A 24,709-nucleotide genomic window follows, 5' to 3' on the forward strand; every position below is an offset into this window, starting at 1 on the left:
GCTCGGAAAGCGGGAAGGCTGGAGGACAAAGGGAGGGAGAGCTGCTGAGCCGCCAGACTATAGAGCTCAGCTTGGTGGGGAACAAAGGCGCTCGCCAGCGCCATCTCCCCCGCCCATCCCCAGCCAGAATCCCAAAGGGAACCAGTTCCTGCCAGGGAACTTGCTCGCTCGGCGCAAACACCCAACTCTGTGCTTCTGCGGAGCCAAACCTCAGGCAGCAGATCTGACTCCCTCCCGCTGCCACAGGGCCCCTCCTGAAGTGGATCACCTAAGGAGAAGTGATCTAAGCCTGCCCCTCCTGCCCCCGTGCACCTTGCCTACCCACCCCAGCTAATACGCCAGATCCCCAGCATCACAAGCCTGGCAGTGTGCAAGTAGCCCAGACGGGCCACACCACCCCACAGTGAATCCCACCCCTAGGAGAGGGGAAGAGAAGGCACACACCAGTCTGACTGTGGCCCCAGCGGTGGGCTGGGGGCAGACATCAGGTCTGACTGCGGCCCCGCCCACCAACTCCAGTTATACACCACAGCACAGGGGAAGTGCCCTGCAGGTCCTCACCACGCCAGGGACTATCCAAAATGAGCAAGCGGAAGAATTCCCCTCAGAAGAATCTCCAGGAAATAACAACAGCTAATGAGCTGATCAAAAAGGATTTAAATAATATAACAGAAAGTGAATTTAGAATAATAGTCATAAAATTAATCGCTGGGCTTGAAAACAGTATACAGGACAGCAGAGAATCTCTTGCTACAGAGATCAAGGGACTAAGGAACAGTCACGAGGAGCTGAAAAACGGTTTAAATGAAATGCATAACAAAATGGAAACCACCACAGCTCGACTTGAAGAGGCAGAGGAGAGAATAGGTGAACTAGAAGATAAAGTTATGGAAAAAGAGGAAGCTGAGAAAAAGAGAGATAAAAAAATCCAGGAGTATGAGGGGAAAATTAGAGAACTAAGTGATACACTAAAAAGAAATAATATACGCATAATTGGTATCCCAGAGGAGGAAGAGAGAGGGAAAGGTGCTGAAGGGGTACTTGAAGAAATAATAGCTGAGAACTTCCCTGAACTGGGGAAGGAAAAAGGCATTGAAATCCAAGAGGCACAGAGAACTCCCTTCAGACGTAACTTGAATCGATCTTCTGCACGACATATCATAGTGAAACTGGCAAAATACAAGGATAAAGAGAAAATTCTGAAAGCAGCAAGGGGTAAACGTGCCCTCACATATAAAGGGAGACCTATAAGACTCGTGACTGATCTCTCTTTTGAAACTTGGCAGGCCAGAAAGGATTGGCACGAGATTTTCAGGGTGCTAGACAGAAAAAATATGCAGCCGAGAATCCTTTATCCAGCAAGTCTGTCATTTAGAATAGAAGGAGAGATAAACGTCTTCCCAAACAAACAAAAACTGAAGGAATTTGTCACCACTAAAACAGCCCTACAAGAGATCCTAAGGGGGACCCTGTGAGACAAAGTCCCAGAGACATCACTACAAGCATAAAACATACAGACATCACAATGACTCTAAACCCGTATCTTTCTATAATAACACTGAATGTAAATGGATGAAATGCGCCAACCAAAAGACATAGGGTATCAGAATGGATAAAAAAACAAGACCCATCTATTTGCTGTCTACAAGAGACTCATTTTAGACCTGAGGACACCTTTAGATTGAGAGTGAAGGGATGGAGAACTATTTATCGTGCGACTGGAAGCCAAAAGAAAGCTGGAGTAGCCATACTTATATCAGACAAACTAGACTTTAAATTAAAGGCTGTAACAAGAGATGAAGAAGGACATTATATAATAGTTACAGGGTCTATCCATCAGGAAGAGCTAACAATTATAAATGTCTATGCGCCGAATACCGGAGCCCCCAAATATATAAAACAATTACTCATAAACATAAGCAACCTTATCGATAAGAATGTGGTAATTTCAGGGGACTTTAACACCCCACTTACGGAAATGGACAGATCATCCAGACACACGGTCAATAAAGAAACAAGGGCCCTGAATGAGACATTGGATCAGATGGACTTGACAGATATATTTAGAACTCTGCATCCCAAAGCAACAGAATATACTTTCTTCTCGAGTGCACATGGAACATTCTCCAAGATAGATCATATACTGGGTCACAAAACAGCCCTTCATAAGTTTACAAGAATTGAAATTATACCATGCATACTTTCAGACCACAATGCTATGAAGCTTGAAATCAACCACAGAAAAAAGTCTGGAAAACCTCCAAAAGCATGGAGGTTAAAGAACACCCTACTAACGAATGAGTGGGTCAACCAGACAATTAGAGAAGAAATTAAAAAATATATGGAAACAAGTGAAAATGAAAATACAACAATCCAAACGCTTTGGGACGCAGCGAAGGCAGTCCTGAGAGGAAAATACATTGCAATCCAGGCCTATCTCAAGAAACAAGAAAAATCCCAAATACAAAATCGAACAGCACACCTAAAGGAACTAGAAGCAGAACAGCAAAGGCAGCCTAAACCCAGCAGAAGAAGAGAAATAATAAAGATCAGAGCAGAAATAAACAATATAGAATCTAAAAAAACTGTAGAGCAGATCAACGAAACCAAGAGTTGGTTTCTTGAAAAAATAAACAAAATTGGCAAACCTCTAGCCAGGCTTCTCAAAAAGAAAAGGGAGATGACCCAAATAGATAAAATCATGAATGAAAATGGAATTATTACAACCAATCCCTCAGAAATAGAAGCAATTATCAGGGAATACTATGAAAAATCATATGCCAACAAAGTGTACAACCTGAAAGAAATGGACAAATTCCTAAACACCCACACTCTTCCAAAACTCAATCAGGAGGAAATAGAAAGCTTGAACAGACCCATCACCAGCGAAGAAATTGAATAAATCATCAAAAATCTCCCAACAAATAAGAGTCCAGGACCAGATGTCTTCTCAGGGGTGTTCCACCAGACGTTTAAAGCAGCGTTAATACCTATCCTTCTCAAGGTATTCCAAAAAATAGAAAGGGAAGGAAAACTTCCAGATTCACTCTATGAAGCCAGTATTACTTTGATTCCTAAACCAGACAGAGACCCAGTAAAAAAAGAGAACTACAGACCAGTATCCCTGATGAATATGGATGCAAAAATTCTCAATAAGATACTAGCAAATCGAATTCAACGGCATATAAAAAGAATTATTCACTATGATCAAGTGGGATTCATTCCTGGGATGCAGGGCTGGTTCAACATTCACAAATCAATCAACGTGATACATCACATTAATAAAAGAAAAGATAAGAACCAAAGATCCTGTCAATCGATGCAGAAAAAGCATTTGACAAAATCCAGCACCCTTTCTTAATAAAAACCCTCAAGAAAGTCGGGATAGAAGGACCATACTTAAAGATCATAAAAGCCATTTATGAAAAGCCCACAGCTAACATCGTCCTCAATGGGGAAAAACTGAGAGCTTTTTCCCTGAGATCAGGAACACGACAGGGATGTCCACTCTCACCGCTGTTGTTTAACATAGTGTTGGAAGTTCTAGTATCAGCAATCAGACAACAAAAGGAAATCAAAGGCATCAAAATTGGCAAAGATGAAGTCAAGCTTTCACTTTTTGCAGATGGCATGATATTATACATGGAAAATCCAATAGACTCCACCAAAAGTCTGATAGAAGTGGTGATACATGAATTCAGCAAAGTTGAAGGATGCAAAATCAATGTACAGAAATCAGTTGCATTCTTATACACTAATAATGAAACAACAAATAAAGAAACTGATCCCATTCACAATTGCACCAAGAAGCATAAAATACCTAGGAATAAATCTAACCAAAGATGTAAAAGATCTGTATGCTGAAAACTATAGATAGCTTATGAAGGAAATTGAAAAAGATATAAAGAAATTGAAAAACATTCCATGCTCATGGATTGGAAAAATAAATATTGTCAAAATGTCAATACTACCCAAAGCTATCTACACATTCAATGCAATCCCAATCAAAATTGCACCAGCATTCTTCTCGAAGCTAGAACAGGCAATCCTAAAATTCATATGAAACCACACAAGGCCCCAAATGGGCAAAGTAATTTTGAAGAAGAAGACCAAAGCAGGAGGCATCACAATCCCAGACTTTAGCCTCTACTACAAAGCTGTCATCATCAAGACAGCATGGTATTGGCACAAAAACAGACACATAGACCAATGGAGTAGAATAGAAACCCCAGAACTAGACCCACAAAAGTATGGCCAACTAATCTTTGACAAAGCAGGAAAGAATATCCAATGGAACAAAGACAGTCTCTTTAACAAATGGTGCTGGGACAACTGGACAGCAACATGCAGAAGGTTGAAACTAGACCACTTTCTCACACCATTCACAAAAATAAACTCAAAATGGATAAAGGACCTGAATGTGAGACAGGAAACCACCAAAACACTAGAGGAGAAAGCAGGAAAAGACCTCTCTGACCTCACCCGTAGCAATTTCTTACTTGACACATCCCCAAAGGCAAGGGCATTAAAAGCAAAAATGAACTAATGGGACATCATAAAGATAAAATGCTTCTGCACAGCAAAGGAAACAATCAACAAAACTAAAAGGGAACCAAAGGAATGGGAAAAGATATTTGCAAATGACATATCGGACAAAGGGCTAGTATCCAATATCTATAAAGAGCTCACCAAACTCCACACCCGAAAAACAAATAACCCAGTGAAGAAATGGGCAGAAAACATGAATAGACACTTCTCTAAAGAAGTCATCCGGATGGTCAACAGGTACATTAAAAGATGCTCAACATCGCTCCTTATCAGGGAAATACAAATCAAAACCACACTCAGGTATCACCTCACACCAGTCAGAGTGGCCAAAATGAACGAATCAGGAGACTATAGATGCTGGAGAGGATGTGGAGAAATGGGAACCCTCTTGCACTGTTGGTGGGAATGCAAACTGGTGCAGCCGCTCTGGAAAACAGTGTGAAGGTTCCTCAGAAAATTAAAAATAGACCTACCCTATGACCCAGCAGTAGCACTGCTAAGAGTTTACCCAAGGGATACAGGAGTACTGATGCATAGGGGCACTTGTACCCCAATGTTCATAGCAGCACTCTCAACAATAGGCAAATTGTGGAAAAAGCCTAAATGTCCATCAACTGATGAATGGATAAAGAAATTGTGGTTTATATACACAATGGAATATTACGTGGCAATGAGAAAAAATGAAATATGGCCTTTTGTAGCAACGTGGATGGAACTGGAGAGTGTGATGCTAAGTGAAATAAGCCATACAGAGAAAGACAGATACCATATGTTTTCACTCTTATGTGGATCCTGAGAACCTTAACACAAACCCATGAGGGAGGGGAAGGAGAAAAAAAAAAAAAAGAGGTTAGAGTGGGAGAGAGCCAAAGCATAAGAGACTGTTAAAAACTGAGAACAAACTGAGGGTTGATGGGGGGTGGGAGTGAGGGGAGGGTGGCTGATGGGTATTGAAGAGGGCATCTTTTGGGATGAGCACTGGGTGTTGTATGGAAACCAATTTGACAATAAATTTCATATATTCAAAAATATTTTAAAAAATAAGTCATGTGTAAAAGAAAGAAAAATATGTAGCTGAATGGATAAACTATGGTGCATCCAGACAATGGAAAATTATTAAGCATTAAAAAGAAAGTTATCAAGTCATGAAAAGACATGGAAAAATGTTAAATGTATATTACTAAATAAAAGAAGTCAATCTGAAAAGGATATATACTTTATAATTCCAGCTACATGACATTCTGAAAAAATCAAAACTGTGGAGACAGTAAAAAGATCAGTGGTTGCTAGGATTTAGTGGGGAGGAAAGGATGAATGGGCAGAAGACAGAGGATTTTTAAGGCAATGAAACTACTTTTTATAATATTATAATGGTGGATATATGTCATTATATTTGTCAAAACCCAGAGGATGTACAACACCAAGAATAAACTTAATGTAAACCAGTTTGAGTAATTGTAATAAATGTATCACTGTATTGTGAGATGTCAATAGTGTAGGGGGTTGTGTGTGTTGGGGAATAATGAGTATACAGGAAATTTCTATATTTCCCACTCAATTTTGCTGTGAACCAAAACTTGCTCTAAAAAATAAAGTTTATTAATTCAAAATAATGCAAAATTATGGCTGCATAACTTTTTTTATAATTACATCTGCAATGAATGACTTTCATTGCAAATAAGGCCACATTCTGATATACTGGAGGTTAGGATTTCACCATATGAATTTTGGGAGGATATAATCCAACATATAGCAATCTTAAATAATTAAGGGGAGTAATTTCTGTCTATACATGCATTCTCCCACAGAAATTTATTATAGTCCACAGCAAAAACTTCATTGACCCAAGAATGGTAATTCAGAGGAAGTATTGTAATCTGACTGTGTGTAAACATTTAGAATGTTATTGGCTGTGAGTACCCAAAATACGATTCAATGTCAGCCATGTGAGTGAGCCATCTTAGGTTTCCAGCCCAGTTATGCCTGCATATCATTAAATTCCCAGCTCACATCTTCAACCACATGAGAAACCCTAAGTGAGATCCGCCCAGCTAAACTTTCCCCTAGTTCCTAACTCACAAAATTGTGAGCAAAATAAAATGGTTGTTGTAAGCCAGTATGCTTTGGGTAATTGGTTACCAATTGGTTACCAACAAAAGTAACTTAAATAGAAAAAGTTTCCAGATTACACAAAGAACTCCTATGAAGCATAAAAATGAGAAACTTCCAATAAAGAAATGGGAAAGATTAGTAAGAATTTCAAACAAAAGGAATCAGAATGGACCCCTAACTAAGGTATTAAACCTCATTTATAATCAGAGAAATTCAAAGTAAAACATAAGAAATAACAATTGGCATCCCTCTAAATTGGCAACATTTAAGTCACGTAATATGTTGGTGATGATGTGGAGATTGATAGAGGTATAAATTGGTATATCAAACTGAAGAACAGTTTGACAATGTATCTTAACACTAAAAATAGTCTTTGACCCAGCAATGCCACTGCTAGGTACATACCATAGTGAAACTCTCCAACAATATTTTAGAGAAGCATTATTTGTGATACTAAAAATGAGAAACAACTTAAATATCCATCAATGTGAAAACTTATAAGTACATTTTTGTATACACACACACACATACACATACATACACCCCTACAATGGAATATTATACAGAAGTGAAAATTGATGAACCGAACTTGCATGTATCAAAATGGTGATTCTCACAAACAATGATTAGTTAACTAGATGGGTGAATACCAACAATATGATACCATTTATACAAAGTTTAAAACATGAGAACACAATACTTCCGCTTGTTTAAGATAAATTTATTTGCAGTGGAAATACAAAAGAAATGCAAATGCATAACATTGCTTCCCTCTATGGGGCAGAGAGCAAGAGGCTATTGGGAAGGAGTATGCAAAGAGGTTAACTTCACTGGCAGTGTTTTACATCTTAGGTAGTAGGTATCAAAGTATTGGTTGTACTTTTTATGACCTTTTGTATGTTTAATGTTGTAGAATGTATTTTTTATAGTATTTACTTACCAGAAACTCTGGTAAAAAAAAAAAAAATCCCAGGTCTATCTCAGACCCAGCAGATCAGACTCCCCAGAGGTAGGGCTCAGGAATTTGTTCTCTAAATAACCCTGACACTACTGGTCTAAGCTAGGAGAAGGCCACTCCAGTGGAGGTGGCCTCCTTCATGCTCTATTATACTTTCCACTTTATAAGTGGAATTTATCTACCAGTTCCTCAATTTTAGTGCCTTTGTGCTAGAACCATGCAAGGCAATGGAGACATAAAAGCAAATAAGATATTTTTACTGGCTTGAAAATCCTTCTATGTAAATAGAAGAGACATTAATCTTTACCATCCTTTGAGCACAGAGTCAAGGAGGCCCTAAAACCAGAGGAAAGGTTATCTCCAATTACAAAAGGGTTCAAAAAGTTTCAAACCAAGCATATTGAAATATATCACTTCAACCCTGGTGTCTCCAAATCACTCTTTCCTGACATCCAGGATATCCACAGATCTGCTGCATTGCACCTGGCTGGGACCTCTACATGCCTTTTCCCAGAGAAATTCTGAATGTCCCCTTTTTCCTTGGAGATGCCTTTGCGTCTCCTCTTGATGTCTCATAACTTTGCCATTTACTCATTGTGTCATTTTGGGCTGGTTGTGTTCCTTCACTGAGACTCATTTCTGCTTCTGTAAGTTGAGTAGATGGTTAAGTCCTCTGAGTGACAAAACTGGGAACTGTATGTAGTCTTCCAGATAACTATGCTATTTCATTGCCATCCCAGGATCACAAAAAGCTGATTTGGAAATTGGCAACCAAGTGTTTTATAAAAGACATGGATTTTGAGTAACTTAGATGTTTTTAAGAAAAAAAGATACACATGGTAGACTTTCAAAGCACCCTTGAGTAGTCCCATTCCATATGCCATAGAAAGTGAATCACCACTTTTGAGAAAAACAATTTTTAACAATTTTCCCATTTTCCTACATGATTAAATAGAAGGAAACGTACAAATCTAAAGTTGAGCCAATTTACTCTCTAGTAAATATGAGGAGGATTTTTCCTCCTCACATGGACTGTGAGTGGACAGAAATAAGGGAAGTAATTCTAATGTGGATGACATAACCAGAATAGAAATAGTCCTAAGTCTACTCAAAGGGTTATGGGGACCAATTTAGAATCTAATTTCAATTCCACCTGCATTAAGGTGCATGCTTTTGTATATGTCCCTTCACCTTTCTGAGCCTCATGAGTCAAATAAGGATGCTAATACCTACCTCTCAGGGTTCTGGTGAGCGGTAAAAGAAATAAGTTTTATGAAGTCATGGTAGGAACGTTTATCCAGTTTGAGCAGAGAAAAGCACTTAGAGGTCATTATTACACGGTCCCTGTCAGGCAAACAGAATGCATCATCACAATGTGGAGTGGGAATGCAAGTGAACAGTTCTTTTTTTATATATTAAATATAATTTGTCAAATTAGTTTCCATACAACACCCAGTGCTCATCTCAACAGGTGCCCTCCTCAATGCCCATCACCCACTTTCCCTTCTCCCCCACCCCCATCAACCCTCAGTTTGTTCTCAGTATTTAAGGGGCACTTGTACCCCAATGTTTATAGCAGCAAGTGAAGAGTTCTTTGCCACACCCAGTACAAGGTGTCTCTCCAGACTTGGCTGGATGGGTGAGCCTAACCTGGGCATCCACCACAGGTCCCTCCTTCTGTAGCTTGGGAGAACTCTGCACACAGGAGGTGAGGATGTAGTTGGCAGAGCAGGCAGGAGCACAGACCACTGGACCTTTTGCCTGAAGGGCAATCATTCCTTTCCTCTTTCTGATACCACTGGGACCCTACAGATGCAGTACAACCCACAGCCCACTGCCATCATGAAAAGGCAGGTCCAAGGGATTGGGCTCCAAATGGAGTGCTTTCTTTTCCAGACAGTGGACTTGCAGCACTCAAAATGGAAAAGGACCAAGCAAACCAGTACGCTGGGTCACCCTCTTTGGGGCAGGGCCCTGGCACTGGGGCAGCGACGCATCTTGGCCCGTCGTGTGCCCACAGCGGCCACGGCCCCCGCGCGAGTACGGGGACTGCTGACCCCCGGTTGCGGTGGTGTGTGCGAGCGCTCATGTGCGCAGGTGGCATCTATTCCACGTAGTAGCACCCGGACGAAGTGCTTCTCGCCTAGCTGGGACAGGACCCGTTCTGGGTGGAGTGGAGGAGGGGCGGAAACAGGTGAAGGAGCCCCAGAACGCGCCCCCATCCCGCGCTCCACCCATGCCAGAATGCAGCGCTGGCGGGCGCATCTCGGGCCTGCCCAGCGGCTCTCTGGTGGGCACCCGGGGATATGGACCCCTCGCCAGGCTGACGCCCCGAGAGCATGTTCCGGGAGGGGCGGGAGGTGGGCAGGGTTGGGTCTAGGATGGGGGCACTGGCTCTCGGGTCCCCAGGATCCCCACCTGTGCCAGCGCCCCCTCGGGGGCGGGGGAAGGAGCAGGTGACGTCACGCGCAGTCCCGGGGTGCCCGCGGCGGTGGCCACAGCCTGGCCGCGTGACCCGCGCGCGCCAATGGCCCGGCGGTCTCCGGGGCGACGCGGAGGGTCCGCGCTCCGCCGCCACTGCGCCCCCGCCCCGAGTCCGCACTGCAGAGAGTGGTGGCGAGCAGGCGCCGGCGCGCTAGCCCACGTGCCGCGCTGAGAGAGGGACAGGGAGAGGAAGAAGGAGAGGGAGTGAGAGGCAGCCAGGAAAAGAGGGGCGCACGACCCCGCTGCCGCTCGGCGCAGCCCCTGCGCCCCACCTGCTGGGACCTCGACGAGGAAGGACCCCGACCCAGAGGAGGGTAGGTGCCAGAACCGGGGAGGGTGCGCTCAGCCCTCCGGGAGACCCGCCCGCCTGCCGCCTGCCCTCCGCCCGCCCCAGTAGGACTGCGGCAGCCCGCGGGGGCGAGAGGGACGCGGTGGGGAGGGGGCCGTGGCCCCGGCGGGCGGGTGGAAGGCGGGGCAGGGGTCTAGCCTGGGCTGCAAAGGCACCGCCCCGGGGGAGGAGGGTCACCTGGGGGGTGGGCGCGGCGGGGCGGAGGGGGGGGGCGCTTAACTTCGCTCTCACCTCGTTTGTATTCACAGGCTGTGGAGATCTGGGCTGTCTGCTGTCGCCCTGGGAGTTGGCCTGATACATGTGCACCACGCAGTGATCATTATCCCCTAAATTAGGCTCCACAGAGATTGGGGACATGCCATTGACCCTGTTGCAGGATTGGTGTCGGGGGGAACATCTGAACACGCAGAGGTCCATGCTTATCCTGGGGATTCCTGAGGACTGTGGTGAGGATGAATTTGAGGAGACTCTTCAGGATGCTTTCAGGCACCTGGGCAGGTATAGGGTCATTGGCAGGATGTTCAGGAGGGAAGAGAATGCCCAAGCATTTCTCTTGGAGCTTGCCCAAGATATTGACTATGCTTTGATCCCCAGGGAAATACCCGGAAAGGGAGGGCCCTGGGAAGTGGTTGTAAAACCTCGGAACTCAGATGGGGAATTTCTCAATAGACTGAACCGCTTCTTAGAGGAGGAGAGGCGGACAGTGTCAGATATGAACAGAGTGCTTGGATCAGACACCAACTGCCCTGCTCCAAGAGTGGCCATATCACCTGACTTCTGGACCTGGGCCCAGACCCTGGGGGCAGCAGTGCAGCCTCTGCTAGAACAAATGTTGTACAGAGAACTAAGAGTCTTTTCTGGGAACACTGTGTCCATCCCAGGGGCATTGGCCTTTGAAGCCTGGCTTGAGCACACCACTGAGGTGCTACAGATGTGGCAGGTGCCTGAGGGTGAAAAGAGGCGGCGGCTGATGGAATGCTTGCGGGGCCCTGCTCTGCAGGTGGTCAGTGGGCTCCGGGCCAACAATGCTGCCATAACTGTGGAGGAGTGCCTGGCAGCCCTGCAACAGGTATTTGGACCTGTGGAAAGTCGTAAAATCGCCCATGTGAAATTTTATAAAGCCTATCAGGAGGTGGGAGAGAAAGTCTCCAGCTTTGTGTTGCGTTTGGAACCCCTGCTCCAAAGAGCTGTAGAAAAAAATGCAGTATTGCGAAGAAATGTGAATCAGGCTCGCCTGAAACAAGTCTTAAGTGGGGCTACCCTTACTGACAAACTTCGAGACAGGCTTAAGTTGATGAAACAGCGAAGGAAACCACCTGGTTTTCTGGCACTGGTGAAGCTCCTGCGTGAGGAGGAGGAGTGGGAGGCCACTTTTGGTCCAGAAAGGGGGAGGCTACAGGGGCTGGATGCAGGAGTAAGGGCATCTGCCAGAGCCAATGCTCTCAGAGCAGTGTCTTTTGCTGCCCCTGGCAGCACTCTTCAGGCCAGGCCTTCCCAAGGTTCCCGGCGCAGGAGAGGCAGAGGACAGCATCGAAGGGGGCGTGTGCTAAGGGCCAGCTCCCGAGGTTCAGGAAAACGGAAACATCACACATTCTGCTATAGCTGTGGAGAAGATGGCCACATCAGGGCACAGTGTAGCAACCCTCCAAACCCGCTCTTGGTAAAGCAGAAGAGACAGGCTGCAATGGAGTCGGGAAATGGGAACAGGGCTTGGGAAAAGAGCCATCCCAAGCCCAAAGCCAAGTAGGCTCAGGAGAACAGGGCACCTCTTCTTATTTCAGGCAGAGGAAACAAAAGAGATATTGGAAAAAGGGAAAGGGGCAGCCTACAGAAACAGCAGGGGACTTGAGTGGGGTAGAGGGGCAAAGAAGCCATGCCCAGGCTGAGCCCCCTCATCCTCTGCCAGATGAAAAAGACTCCACTCACCAAGCTACATGGGACTCAGTGAAGGCCAACAGTGCACTGAAGAGGTGCCAGAGACACAACTGGGGGGTTGCCCCACCCAGCACATGGGGTGCACCAGCTGCAGGCAAAGACCCCAACACAGCAGAGGCTGAAGAAAGTAGAGCTGGGGACTCATTCATCAGCCCCATCATCTGGCCACCCCCAAATACCCACCCTGTGGGCTCTGAGCTAAAGATGCCAACTGGCCCGCAGGCCACGTGGGGCCTGGAGGAGCCTTCCCCAGGACCAGCCCTGCCTGAAGGAGTCATCTTAGGCAAAGAAGAGCTGTACAACAGACAGGTAATGCCCCAGACAGGAGGCCACATGGTCCAGCCTGTTTTCAAGATTATCTATCTACACTATTCTAGGGGACCCCCAGGAAGGCAGAGCCCTCAAGCCCCTGCACAAGTGAGGGCAGGAGAACCAAAGGCTCTGGGAGCCTAGCACCAGCCTACAGGCAGTTTCCTTCTGCTGCAGCCTGGAAGGGCTATAGGGGCAAGGAGAGCAAAAACTACAAGGAGAAGATCCTTGGGCCAGAGCTTCAGCTCAGCCTGGCAGGTGGGAGTACTGGTGCTTGGTGGGCCAGTACCTCACAGCTGGCTTTGGTGTGAGTGTGTAGCAGAGAAACTTTGGTTCCAAAGCAGGAGGAGGAGGAAGAGAAAGAGAAGGAAGTGGAAGAGGAGGAGGAGAAAAGGGTGTAGGAGAGAAGGAAGAGAAAGAGGTAAAGAAGGAGGAGGAGGAAAAGGTAGAGGAGAGGAGGAGGAGGGGGTAGGGCTTGGTGGTGGGAGGTTGTTCTGCTTTTGTTTATACAGTGCCACTGGAGACCAGGAGCCTGCAGGCAAGGAGGCATGGGACTGGCCTGGTGAACGACAACTCAGCAGCTGGCAATGCCAAGGCCAGCACCAAACCCTGTCAATTCAGGCAGCCAGCCTGGGAAGCACTCCTGAGTGGCTGGCCCTAGCCTAGGTGAGGGGCACCTGAAAATGTCTGCCACCCACACTGGCCTGGGAGATGTTAGGAGCCATCTCAAGGGTGCCGGCCCCTCGGGCCGCCCAAGAGGGGGACCCTCATTCACTGACCCCTGGAGCACGTCGCTCCATGCTCTGGGAAGCCCACTTGTGTCTCTGTAGGCCCCTTAGTGACCCCCGTGTCAAGTGGCACCACCCCTCCCCCGCTCCCACTACACGCACACTAGTTACCATTCTCATGCAGAGCCCTGAGGTGTGCAGGAGCCCGCGGCCGGTGTCCTGGCCTAACGCAGCAGCCACCTCTCAGCCCGGGTGTGTGGCACGAGCTTCAGTGCGAGCCCAGGCTCTGCTTGCTGTCGTCTGGTGTCGTGAGCTCAGCCTCTGCTTCCTCGGTGTAGGTTTAGGCCAACTGCTGCTTGTTCTTGTGGAGATGTATGTGTGTTCTTATCTGAGCAGCCACCCCCACCCCACCCCAGAGACCTCTCGAGCCCAGTCCCAGGAGATGGCGGGAAGGACAGAAGAGAGCATGGCTGGTGCTCACCCCGTGACCTCAGGAAGAAGGAACTGGACCAAGGACAGAGGTGGCCTGTGGGAGTCTCCACGGAAACCGTGCTCTGATGTGCCACTCTCTTGTTACTTGTGACTCAGTTTCTTCGGCTTGTCCCAGTGCCCCGTGCTGCGTTTTCCAGCATCCTGTGACTGTCCTGTGCAGGCCATAGGGCAGGACCAGGCCCCAGCATGTCGGCCAGAGTGGAGAGTGCCCTGGAGTGAGGGGCCATGGCCAGCATCCGCATCCATCATCCTGGCCAAGGGCCGATCGTGGGGCCCTCAGGAAGGGAGACTATGGCAGGAGGGCCATGGTGTTGGGGGAAACAGAGGCACCTCATTTGGGACCCCAAGAGGAGGGGGTCCGTGACCTATGGGCTGTAGTGGCCGTCAGACGTTCCTCTCTGTGTTGTCATTCCCTCTCTTCAATGGTTTCAGTAAATGTTTCTCTTCAATAAATTTCATTGAATGTTTCAGCTGAGTCTTGCCTCTGCTATGGGCAATTGAGGGAAGGTTCACCTGGGGGTGTGGGTGTAGAGGGGAAACAGTTGCCTGGTCAACATGAGAGTATGTGTAGGATAAGGTCCATGAGAGCTTTGAAATGTCTTAATTGCAAAAGGTGGCCAACATTTAAGAAACAGTGTCTTACGGACCTTGGCAAGGGAATGAAGCTAAGCAGAGCCAGATGGTGCCAGTGACTAGGATGCTGGTGGGAGTGTGTAGTGGCTGTCTGGATTCCCAGGGAACTTTCAGGAATAAGGGAGGGTGAGGAACAGCAGGCAGTCGCCAGAGACTCCAAGATCCCTCACTGCCTCGTTGGGGCTCAGGGCATCCAGACCTGGAGCATCAAAATCAGGCCAGCCTGTGTCAGTGTATCTGTAAGTGTGTGTAAAATGTAATTGTGTGAAAGTATGAGTGTATCAGTGTGTGAATATGTGCCTATATGTGTGTCAGTAAATGTGTGTGAATGTGTGATCAACTATGTAAGTCTGTGAATGTGTTAGTAAATGTATGTAAATGTGTGTGTTGAGTGTGAGCATGGGTGAATATGTGTTAGTTTGTATGTGGATGAGTGTGTGTGACTATGTGAGTATGTAGGTATGTGGATGTATGTTTATATACGTTAGTATCAGTGAAAATGTGTGTCATTGTGTGTGTATATATGTGAATGAGCAAAATAAGCATGTGTGAGTGAATGTATGTGAGTATGTATAATTGTGTACATGGGTAATGTGTCTTGTGTGTGTGTGAGTATGTGTTTGTGAGCATGTATAAGTTTGTATGTACATGACTATGTGTGAGTGACTGAGAGTATGTGGGTAGCCAAGTGTATATATGAATGTTAGTGTGTATAAGTGGATTTGTGTCAGTGTATATATGTGAGTGTGCATGAATGTGTTCATGAGTGAAAGTGTCTGGTGTATGAGTGTGTGTGTGCATATGTATGAGTTTGTGTGAGGTAGTGTGTGCATGAGTATGAGTGAATGTGTGCTAATGGGGGAGTGTACATGTGTTAGTGTATGAGTGAACAAATGAGAAGATGTGTGAGTTTTGTATGAGTGCATGTGTCAGATGGTGGTTTTTTATTTCTTTGAGGAATCAAAGAAAGTTGGAAGAAGGCAGAACAAGGCACATGTCACTGCTTCACAAAACAAGAGCAAGACTTCTGTTGGTGCCAACTGATGAGTGGTACAGCTGGGCCTACTATGCAATCATCCATCTGCAGCCCCTGGTACATTACTGTTATCAAGGTGTCTACAGCTATGTGTGTTACTAATATTGGTGTGTGATCAAAGCCTATGTGAACATCTATTTGTGTCTTTTTGTGGACGTTTGTTTTCCTTTCTCCTGAATAAATACCTAGCATTGAAATTACTATGCCACAGAGTAGAGCTATGTTTATAAGAAACTCCTCACAGATTTGCAAAGCTTTTATGACAATTTGTATTCCCATCAGTAGTATCTCTTTCTTGGGCTTCTCAAAAATTTGGGGTTGTCAGCTTTGAACTTTTAGCCATTCTGGTCAGTGACTCATAGTGGTATCTCATTGTGATACTAATTTGCATTTTTGGGATGACTAATGATATGGAGCACTTTTTGTGTGCTTCTTAGCTATCTTCCTCAGTGAACTGCCTATTCAAGTCTCTTGCCCAGTTTTCAAGTAGGATCCTTTCCCTTGTTTTATTAGTGGCTTGTGCAAATTGTCAAAACACTTTGGATATAAGCCCTTTATAAGATATATATGTTGGGACTATTTTCTACATGTTGTGTCTTGTCTATGCATATTCTTAGTGGTGTCTGTTCATAAGCAGATGGATTTAACTATGATGAGGTCCATTGCATTATTTATTTTCTTCTACAGTGACTAGTTTCTGGGTCCTGCCTAAGAGATCTTTGCTTGGCCTACATTTACAAATGTTTTACAGAAAACATCTGTTTTCCTCTAGAAGCTCTGTAGTTTTAGCTTTTGCATTTATGTCTTGAGATGTACCTAAACCAATTTTTGTATTTTAGGGGATGTGTGGAGTCAGGATGCATTTGAAAACTTTTCATTTTGACATCGATTTTATTTGGAGTGTTGGTCAAAAATCAATTAACTGTGTACCTGTGGGTTTATTACAGTTTTCTATATTCCCTCTTCTGTATTTTTCAGTTATAGAGTTTCCATTTGTTTCTTCATTATAGTTATCATTTCCCTGCTGAGACTTTTACTCATTGGTTCCTTCATTATATTCATGCTTCTCTTTCAATTCTGTAGCATATTTGTTTCCAATTGCTGTATTTAAGTCTTTATGTGTTAACCCCATCATCCTTGCTATTTCTGAACCTACTGGTACATTTCCCCCTTGGTTATGGGTCATGTTTTCTTCCTTCACATATCTAGAAATTTTGCATAGAAGTCTGCCATTTGGTTGTTAGGTTGTTAAGTGTCTTGGTTTTGTTTACCTTATTTCTGGGTTGAGTTTTGTTCCATCATGAAGTTTGTTTACTTACAGACCAGAATGAGCTTCTTAAGGCTCATTTTTAGGCCTTGTTAATATAAGTCTTGTAGAGCTACATGAACCATTCTCCTAATGTATGGCCTTACTGGGTTCTGTGATGAACATCTGGGGACTTCAATATGGTCTCTCCGCTCTGGCTGCTGGGAACACTGTGTAAGGTCTGGTAGTTCTCCATCTTACAGCTCCTGGAGGGTGTTCTGTGCCAAAACTTGTAATGTCTCAATCTGAACATGCAGCATTAGTATTCAGTCATAATCTCAGTGAGAGCTTTGTGCAATACTCTGGGCTCTGTCTATGCCCAGTTCCCTTCTCTCTACTATACTGCTTGCAAAGTGGGGAACATAAAAATCCACAACTCAGCAAGACTTCCACATGCTATTTGGATTTCCCCTCCCTTTGCCATAGACTGTAAAGTACCTCCATACCAAAATCTGGGCTGATCTTTGACCCCACCTTGACTGTTTGCCTTCTCTCAGGCCTCACAATCCTGGTAAGCTCCTCACAGCCAAGACCCTTATCCTGTAGTGGATGGAGTTGAATGGTCAGAGGATATCTGGTGTCTGGGGAAAAGGCTGGTGTAGACGGGGTCTGGAGTGATGGATAGAGGGGCAAGAAGAGGGAGCAGTTCCACAGGGAAGTTGTATGGGGTTATGAAGTTCCTGTGGTACCCATGCTAACTTTGGACTTCTGTTCCACATGTGAAGTAGGCAACCAGAATCTCAAATGAAGTATCACTTCCCCAGAAGTTTTTACAGGAGAGGGATAACATGCTCATGTCTGTGAACTAGAGAAGTCAGTGAGAAAGCAGTGTTGGTGATGGACTAGAAGGAGCACTTGTGTTATATCAGAAGTGGCTACCGGGATTCAGCTGGTGAGTGAAATAAGTGTTATCTACTGAGGTTGGAGGAACATCAGAGCTGGGAGTCAAACAGATTCCTGATGGACAGGATCTCTTTGCAGTTCGACTTGGGCCAAACTTCTCCATTGGAAAACAGCATTTTACCTAGCCATCTCCTACTCCTTAGAGGGAGATATCTTTCTCAGCTAGTATCTGCTTCTCTCTAAATCAAAAATACATGCCATGGGGGCATTCGATGTCCCCCAAGAGGGAGGGCCTAGGTTCTGTCTGGAGGCCATGTACTGGTAGCTGCCTTCTTGTGTGAGTTGACCTGAAAAGGCTCAGTTCTGCCAAGGAGTATGTGAATACCACAAACTCAGGCAGGATCAATTTGGCCCAACTTTGCCCCATTAGGTCATCCCAATTTAGGCCAGACACCTTGCTTACAGTTGTCACTGCTAGTGACAAGTGTCTTACTGGATTGCTCACAACCTCTTTGCCTACAGGGAACACTTCTGTGTCATTCCCTTCAGGGATCCTGATCACGGGCCTCCTCATACACGCCCTCAAGATTTGAAGAAATTATAGTCTGGTTTCTCTGTGGCTGACAAGAGCTTTGGGGAGACAAAAAGAGGCCACCAACAAGAACACAGAGGAGGAGCCTAACCTCAGAAGCCCATCAGGAGGCAGGTGACAGATCAACACAGAACAGCAGATACACAAGGCCAACACCAGCCAAACCCTAGAGTTTCCTTGGCAACTAGGGTCCCAACCCTCCCATGATATGTGGGCAAGCACTACAAAGGCTTCAGAGCTAGTGCAAAAAAAAGAAAGCCAAGAAGTTCCTATAATATCCCCTAGGATATGAATTCAAGGGGAATAAAGCTTTCCCAGGTGTATTAGGCTCCTTGGGCTGTAGTAAAAGTTACCTTGAACTGGGTGGCAATTTCTCAAAAAACAAAAATTTATTGTCTCAAAGTTCTGGAGGCTAGAAGTTGGAAATAGAGGTGTCAGCAGAGTTTGTTCCTTCTAGAGATGCTAAGAAAGGACCTGTTCCATGTCTTTCTCCAAACTTCTGGTAGCCTTGGTATGTGGCAGCACAAAACCAATGTACACAAGCATTATCTACCTGTGTATGCCTCTGCATCAAAATCTCTACTTAAAATTTTTTAAGGTTTACTTATTTTTGAGAAACAGAGAGAGTGTGAGCAGGGGAGGGGCAGAGAGAGAGGGAGACACAAAATCCGAAGGAGGCTCCAGACTCTGAGCTGTCAAGTGCAAAGCCCGACAAGGAGCTCAAACACACAAACTGTGAGATCATGAGTTGAGCCGCAATTGGACGCTTAGCAAACTGAACCACCGAGGCGCCCCTCAAAATTTATACTTTTTAAAAGAGCATCAGTCATATTGGATTAGAGGCCCAAACTACTCAATTTTAATAAATTACATCTGCAATGACCCTATTTCAAAATAAGTTCCCATTCTAGCAGAGAGGGTATGCCTCACTGGTAGAACATTTAACGGCAAAATAAGTTTACATTATGAAAAATTACGGGTTAGGACATCACCATACAAATTTTGGGGGAACACAATAAGTCCATTCTACTAGGTAATCCAAAATATAGCCTCAAAGAGTATGGTTCAGATAGCATTAACCATAGTAACAGATACAATTAATTTTTAGCAGAATATTCCTTTTTTTCTCTTGGGAGGCAATCCGCATGGTGGTAAGAGTCCAGTCTCTGGCACCAGACTGCCTGAGCGTCTGTCCTAGATTTTCCATTTATAGTTTTCACTCTCTGGCCTTGTTACTTTACCTGAATAACGGGAATGATACTAAAATCTAGGCTCATAAACATTAAGAGTTAAAACATGTGTCTTAAACACTTGGACAAGAATGTGAGGCAAATCTCCTCCTGAACCCGATACTCATTGTCACTTGCAGATCATTCTCCTCCCCTCTTCCCTAAAAAACACCAAACTTTAACCATCCTGTCATCAGACTCTGCTAACTTCTACCTTTCCCTGTAGTCATTGACTAACTCCAAGTCAGTATCCCTCTTTTCTTGCAGACTATAGCTCCTGGATGAATGTTTCCTCTCCAAGCCATGAAGAGGATGGTTCTTTCCTTCCCTCTATCTCCTGTTTATCTTTCCTCTTCAGTTCTTCTTCCTTTCCTGGCCCTGAAGTGTTTCAGTTCTCAGGTTCCCTTCTCTGCCTTGTGTTTAGTTCACACTACACTCTCCCTGAATAATCTCGTTCTGGCTTCAACTATGACCTTTAACAATGTCTTCCAAATCTCTACCTCTAGCTTCTAACTCTCTCCCAAGTTTTCAATACAAATTTCTAAGACTACTGAAAATTCCATGAGTATCTTATTTTTAGTGTGTCCAAAATCAAACATTAAACATTATTTCCCTCACTACCCTTGAAATCCCTTCCTAAAAAGTAAATACTTCAACTACATCTCTTCTCTCCATGCTTTGCAACTGTGCATCTCCATTGCTAGGATTGCTTTAATGTAAATTTAATCCAACAAATATGTAGCAAGCATCCACTACAGTGTCACACTCTATCCATTTAAGTCCCAAACCTGTACTGGCTGCCTCTCGTATACTGGCTCTCTTTTGTCTTCACATTTCCCTCTAATGACAGCCCTGGTTCTCTGTGCTCCTTCTCAGTAAAACTCTTCCATAAAGTCATCTGCACAGTTTTTCTCTTCCTCCTTCACTCACTCCATGGGGACCATTTGAACTCCTGGGAGTGGTGAAGGGGTAAAGATGCACTAAGGAAAGAGGAAGCACATGGGCCACATGAGGATAGCCTCAGGGTTACAGAGTCCCAGGCCTTCAGAGTAAGCAGGTTGCAGTGACATTTCCTCATTGTACAGATGGGGAAACTGAGGCCCATGGAGGAAATGGACTTGCTCTATGTCCCACAGTGATGAGACGGCATAGCTAAAGCTGAAACATGCTCATTTCCCTAGTTCTTAAATATATACCATGCTACATTCAATTATTATAGTGAATTCCTTTATGGTTTTCATGGTTTTTGCCCCACAGTAATAACATGATATATTATATGTAAAAGAATGTAAACGGTCCACATTTATGTGGAACAAAATATAATAGCATACCATGGACCTCTTACAGTCCCACATGCTCTATTCCTCTCCCCAGCCGTACCCACTGTCAATGATAATAACGATAAAAAGAATCACACTCCAATGAACTGCCTCTGGAGAGTTTGCTGCACTTTCTCAGACTCATTTGCCCTGGAGGTGAACTTGCCTTGGGCCAGCCCCTCTCAGGCTGCAAGCTCACTCTGCCAGACCCACCACTTGGCTCCCTTTTATTGCTCATGGAAGGTTCTTTGGGTTATTTTGTCCTAAGAGACCTCAGTATGTCCCAGCAAGACTCCTCAGTTTAGAAATGACCTTTCCTCCACGCCCTATGATCTTGATATTTCTCTTCCTCTCCCTTCCCCTCACCTCTCTGTTTCTGAATGATAACCATAGCCCTGTGGTAATCCAAGGTAGGTGCCTGGGACCAAATTCTCACATCTCCTTCTCTCCCTTACCCACATTTACTCTGTCACCAAGTTCTGTCCATTCAGCTTCCAACAGTCTTCCAAGCCCACCAACTTCTATCTCCATGGCTACACCATAAGTCCAAGATGCCAGTATCTTTAGCTTAAACTACTGACTGCATTCACCTCCTATTTGGTCCTCTTGTGACCTTTCTTTCCCGTTCCATCTTTCTTTCCCAAAGCAGCTAGAGAGATCCTTTAAAAAGTAAATACAAACCTGTTACATCCCTCTCTTAAAATATGCCAGGCTGGGGCTTCATATCACTCTTGGAAATGAATCTTGACCTCTTCTCATGGCCTTCTGCCTCACTGACCCAAGTGCCTATCTGACCTCACCTCATGCTGATCCCTTACTCTGCTCCAACCACTCAGATCTCCCAGTTCTAGGGACTCACCAAGCTCTCATGTGCTATTCCTTCTTTTGGGAGTGTTCTTCCTCTCCAGATGCCCAACACCTCCCCATCATTCAGGTCTCCATCTAATACCATTGCCTCCGCAGATGACGTAGGAAGATTTATTTGGTCATAAGTCTCCCTTCCCTCCCTGTCCTTGCCATGGTTCACTGTAGGTAGAAAATACTTCCATGCCCCACTCCTTTGGGCTTTGATTCATGACTTGCATTGGCCAATGAAATGTGAACGGAGATGAGGTATACCATGTCCAGCGAGAGGCTTCAATGTGATTGCGTCATTTAGCTTGCCATAGTCTACCCCTGCCCTAAACCATCAGGAGACCCCGCCTTACTCAGGTAGCCACTATTCCTTCCATTTGGGTTCCAGAATGAGAAGACAAATGGAGCACACCTGAAGCTATGTCCATAAACTGATGCACACCACAACCAACCCAAAGGCCTGTGCATGAGAAAGAAATGTTATAAACCACTGAGGTGTGGTGACTGAAGTATTCCAGCAAATGCTGATGCATGCCTTGGGGTAGAAACACTTATTAAAAACTAGAAAATGAGGTGAAGGTGTAGATAGATGAACAGTGAAACACCCAGCTCCATTTCCCACCCAGCTCCCAGACCACTGGTAATAAGGTGAATATCTCCCAGGCAAAAGATGAAAAAAAAAACTTCTCCATTGAGAAAAAAAAAAAAAAAAACTAGGTCAAGAGAAGAGACCTTCAGACACTACCATGAGTAAATCCACCATAGGAAACCCAGTTCACCTACTTCTGACTCCACAACCATGGCCTCCAGTGAGTAAGTCTCTCTGACCCCTGTACACACAGAGCTTCTAATCAGTTCCAATCCATTAAGGGCCTTACTCTCTCTCTCTCTCTCTCTCTATATATATATATATATATATATACTCTTCATTTTGAAGTGAGTAAGAAGTGAATATTCATCAAAAGAGACTCCTCTGCCTTTGCAAAAGGGGGCTATAGTGTGAAGCTTGGGGCCTACCCAGACACACCTCCCTGGAGTGCTTCTGCATTGCTTCATGGCTACTGCCTCTCCATGCCACTGCCATATTTACCAAGGATAACTCACTATGTTCCCAACCACTCACTCCTTGTTTGGGTTTCTTCTGCACCCATTTTCCAAAAAGTAATCAGGGGGTCATTCTAAAATGCTTATCTCAAGGGGCACCTGGATGGCTCAGTTGGTTGAGCATCTGACTCTTAACTTCAGCTCAGGTCATGATCTCATGGTTTGTGGGATCAAGCCTCATGTCGGCCACCCCGTGTCAGGCTCCCCACTGTCAGCACGGAGCTTGCTTGGGATTCTCTCTCTCCCTCCCTCTCTCTGTCTGTCCCCTGCTCATGCTCTCTATATTTAAATAAATAAGAAAAATTAAAAAAAAATAAACTGCCTATCTGATCACGTCACTGCTTGGCTCAGAACACTCCAATGGCTACCTGACTCCTGTCCATGGCCTATGAGGTCCTTGCCTAGTCCTCCCAGTGCAGCTCCCACTCATGTCCCTTTCAGTGGTTCTACTCCAGGCAAGGGGCTTAGGCCTTTTTATATCTTGAAAACGCCTGTCTCAGAGGTTAAACCCTTGTTGTTCCTTTGCTTTCCCAGGCTTTTCCCCAGTACTCCCAAAATTTGGGCTCCTTTTCATCCTCTCACCTTCTTAAAGTGGCTTTTTAAACCACCCTGAATACAGTAATTCTTCTTCAATGCTTACTTTTCATCCTTTTGTTTTCATATTGACCATGATTTGCAATTATATAGATTTTCCCCTTGATTTATTGTCCATTCCCCTCATTGACTGTAAGGACCACTGGAGCAGGCCTCATTATGACATTCAGTTTGGAATCGCCAGCATCTGGTGCAAGTCTTGGACCAGAGAAGGCCTTCCAGAAATGGCTCTGAATGAAAGAGCAAGGTGGTATCAGTGTTAAGGGGGAAAGTGCTTGATGTAAGTACTCACTAGAGGGCAAACCACCATGTCTGTATGTGTGTGGTTGGGGGGAAATGGGGCAGGTTTATGCACAAATGAAATCAGAGTGCTTCTCTGCCCCACTGTCACCTTCTCTGCCTTCTCTCTGGAGCGTTTCTCTCCCCTGGCCACATCCCTGAGTTCCTGGGCTAAGGGCTGCAGCAAAGGCAGAGAGACTGGAGAAAATGGAGATGACTGGGTCCTGTGGATGGAGAGCAAAGATCTTGGAGAAAGCAGGAGCCCAAAGGGGCTGGAGAGAAAGAAGCAAAGGAGTAGAAAACTGTGTCCATCTGGGGAAGGAGAAGGAACTGTTCCTACAAATGGCAGGGGCTGCATGGAGGAGGCCCCTAGGCCCAGCTAGCTTCTCCCCACCCCTCCACCCAACAGTCCCAGCACCCCTGAGCCCCCACGATGGAAAAGGTGCACTTGGGCCCTCTTTGGGGGTGATGGCAACATGAAAGGGGAGCCTTGGCCCTGGGCAAGGCTGCACTGGATGGACTCGGTGGGACAGTGCCCTCTGAACTAGGGTGTTGCGAATGCCACCACCGCTCCTCTGTACTTGAATGACAGAGAAAAGGAAGACCCCCTTCCCCTGTCCACCAAGTTGTGCCTGGACACAGCCACTAAGAGCCTAAGGTTCCTCAGGAAGTCCTGGAGAGACAGGGACATGGCCTGAGGTAACAAGTCCCAGCTTGGAGCTGTGCAGCTGGAGCCCCAGGAGAGGGAGTTGTCCCAGATCCAGCAGGGGTGTGGGCGAGGGGGTAGGGCAGAAGGGGTTGTCCTGAGGGTTGTGCCTGAGGAGGCTGAGGGCCTCCAGCAACAGGCGATGTGCTCCGCTCCGGGGCAAGGAAGCACAGCCCTGGGAACACCAAGTACAATCTAAGGGGACAGGAGCTCCTTGTTTCAAACTGCATGGTTGCTGCAGGCTGAGGGGGTCGGTGAGAGGACTGGCAAGGGACACAGGGTCCACAGGGTCCGCGTA

The 24,709-nt window shown here is 45.6% G+C and overlaps 1 protein-coding gene and 1 long non-coding RNA gene across 4 annotated transcripts; one reads left to right on the forward strand and one right to left on the reverse strand.

The window, feature by feature from the left end:
- Positions 1–7,360: 7,360 nt before the first annotated feature.
- On the reverse strand, positions 7,361–9,082 carry LOC109496647. Its single transcript, XR_002152843.2, has 2 exons — positions 8,852–9,082; positions 7,361–8,263 (listed from the first exon to the last, which is right to left on the reverse strand). It is a non-coding gene; the product is annotated as an uncharacterized LOC109496647 (long non-coding RNA).
- Positions 9,083–9,619: 537 nt separating this feature from the next.
- Positions 9,620–14,382, forward strand: PNMA3 (PNMA family member 3). Of its 3 annotated transcripts, none has more exons than XM_023249129.2 (4): positions 9,620–10,416; positions 10,700–12,111; positions 12,233–12,695; positions 13,208–14,382. In XM_023249129.2, exons 2-3 carry the CDS (start codon positions 10,807–10,809, stop codon positions 12,335–12,337), a joined length of 1,410 nt encoding a protein of 469 aa, XP_023104897.1. In that variant the 5' UTR covers positions 9,620–10,416; positions 10,700–10,806; the 3' UTR covers positions 12,338–12,695; positions 13,208–14,382. The 3 variants fall into 3 exon arrangements, with proteins under 3 accessions (XP_023104897.1, XP_023104896.1, XP_023104895.1); XM_023249128.2 differs by having other exon boundaries at positions 9,971–10,416; positions 10,700–12,695; positions 13,208–13,361; positions 13,840–14,382; XM_023249127.2 differs by having other exon boundaries at positions 9,971–10,416; positions 10,700–12,695.
- The last annotated feature ends 10,327 nt before the right edge of the window (positions 14,383–24,709 follow it).

The sequence above is a fragment of the Felis catus genome, chromosome X (genome assembly GCF_018350175.1).
Source record: "Felis catus isolate Fca126 chromosome X, F.catus_Fca126_mat1.0, whole genome shotgun sequence".
Classification (NCBI taxonomy): Eukaryota; Metazoa; Chordata; class Mammalia; order Carnivora; family Felidae; genus Felis; species Felis catus.

Coding starts and splice junctions, on each gene's coding strand:
- PNMA3 (XM_023249129.2), top strand. CDS start 10,807: ATGCCATTGACCCTGTTGCAGGATTGGTGTCGGGGGGAACATCTGAAC. Junction 12,112..12,232: donor ACCCTCCAAACCCGCTCTTG/GTAAAGCAGAAG, acceptor TTCTTATTTCAG/GCAGAGGAAACAAAAGAGAT.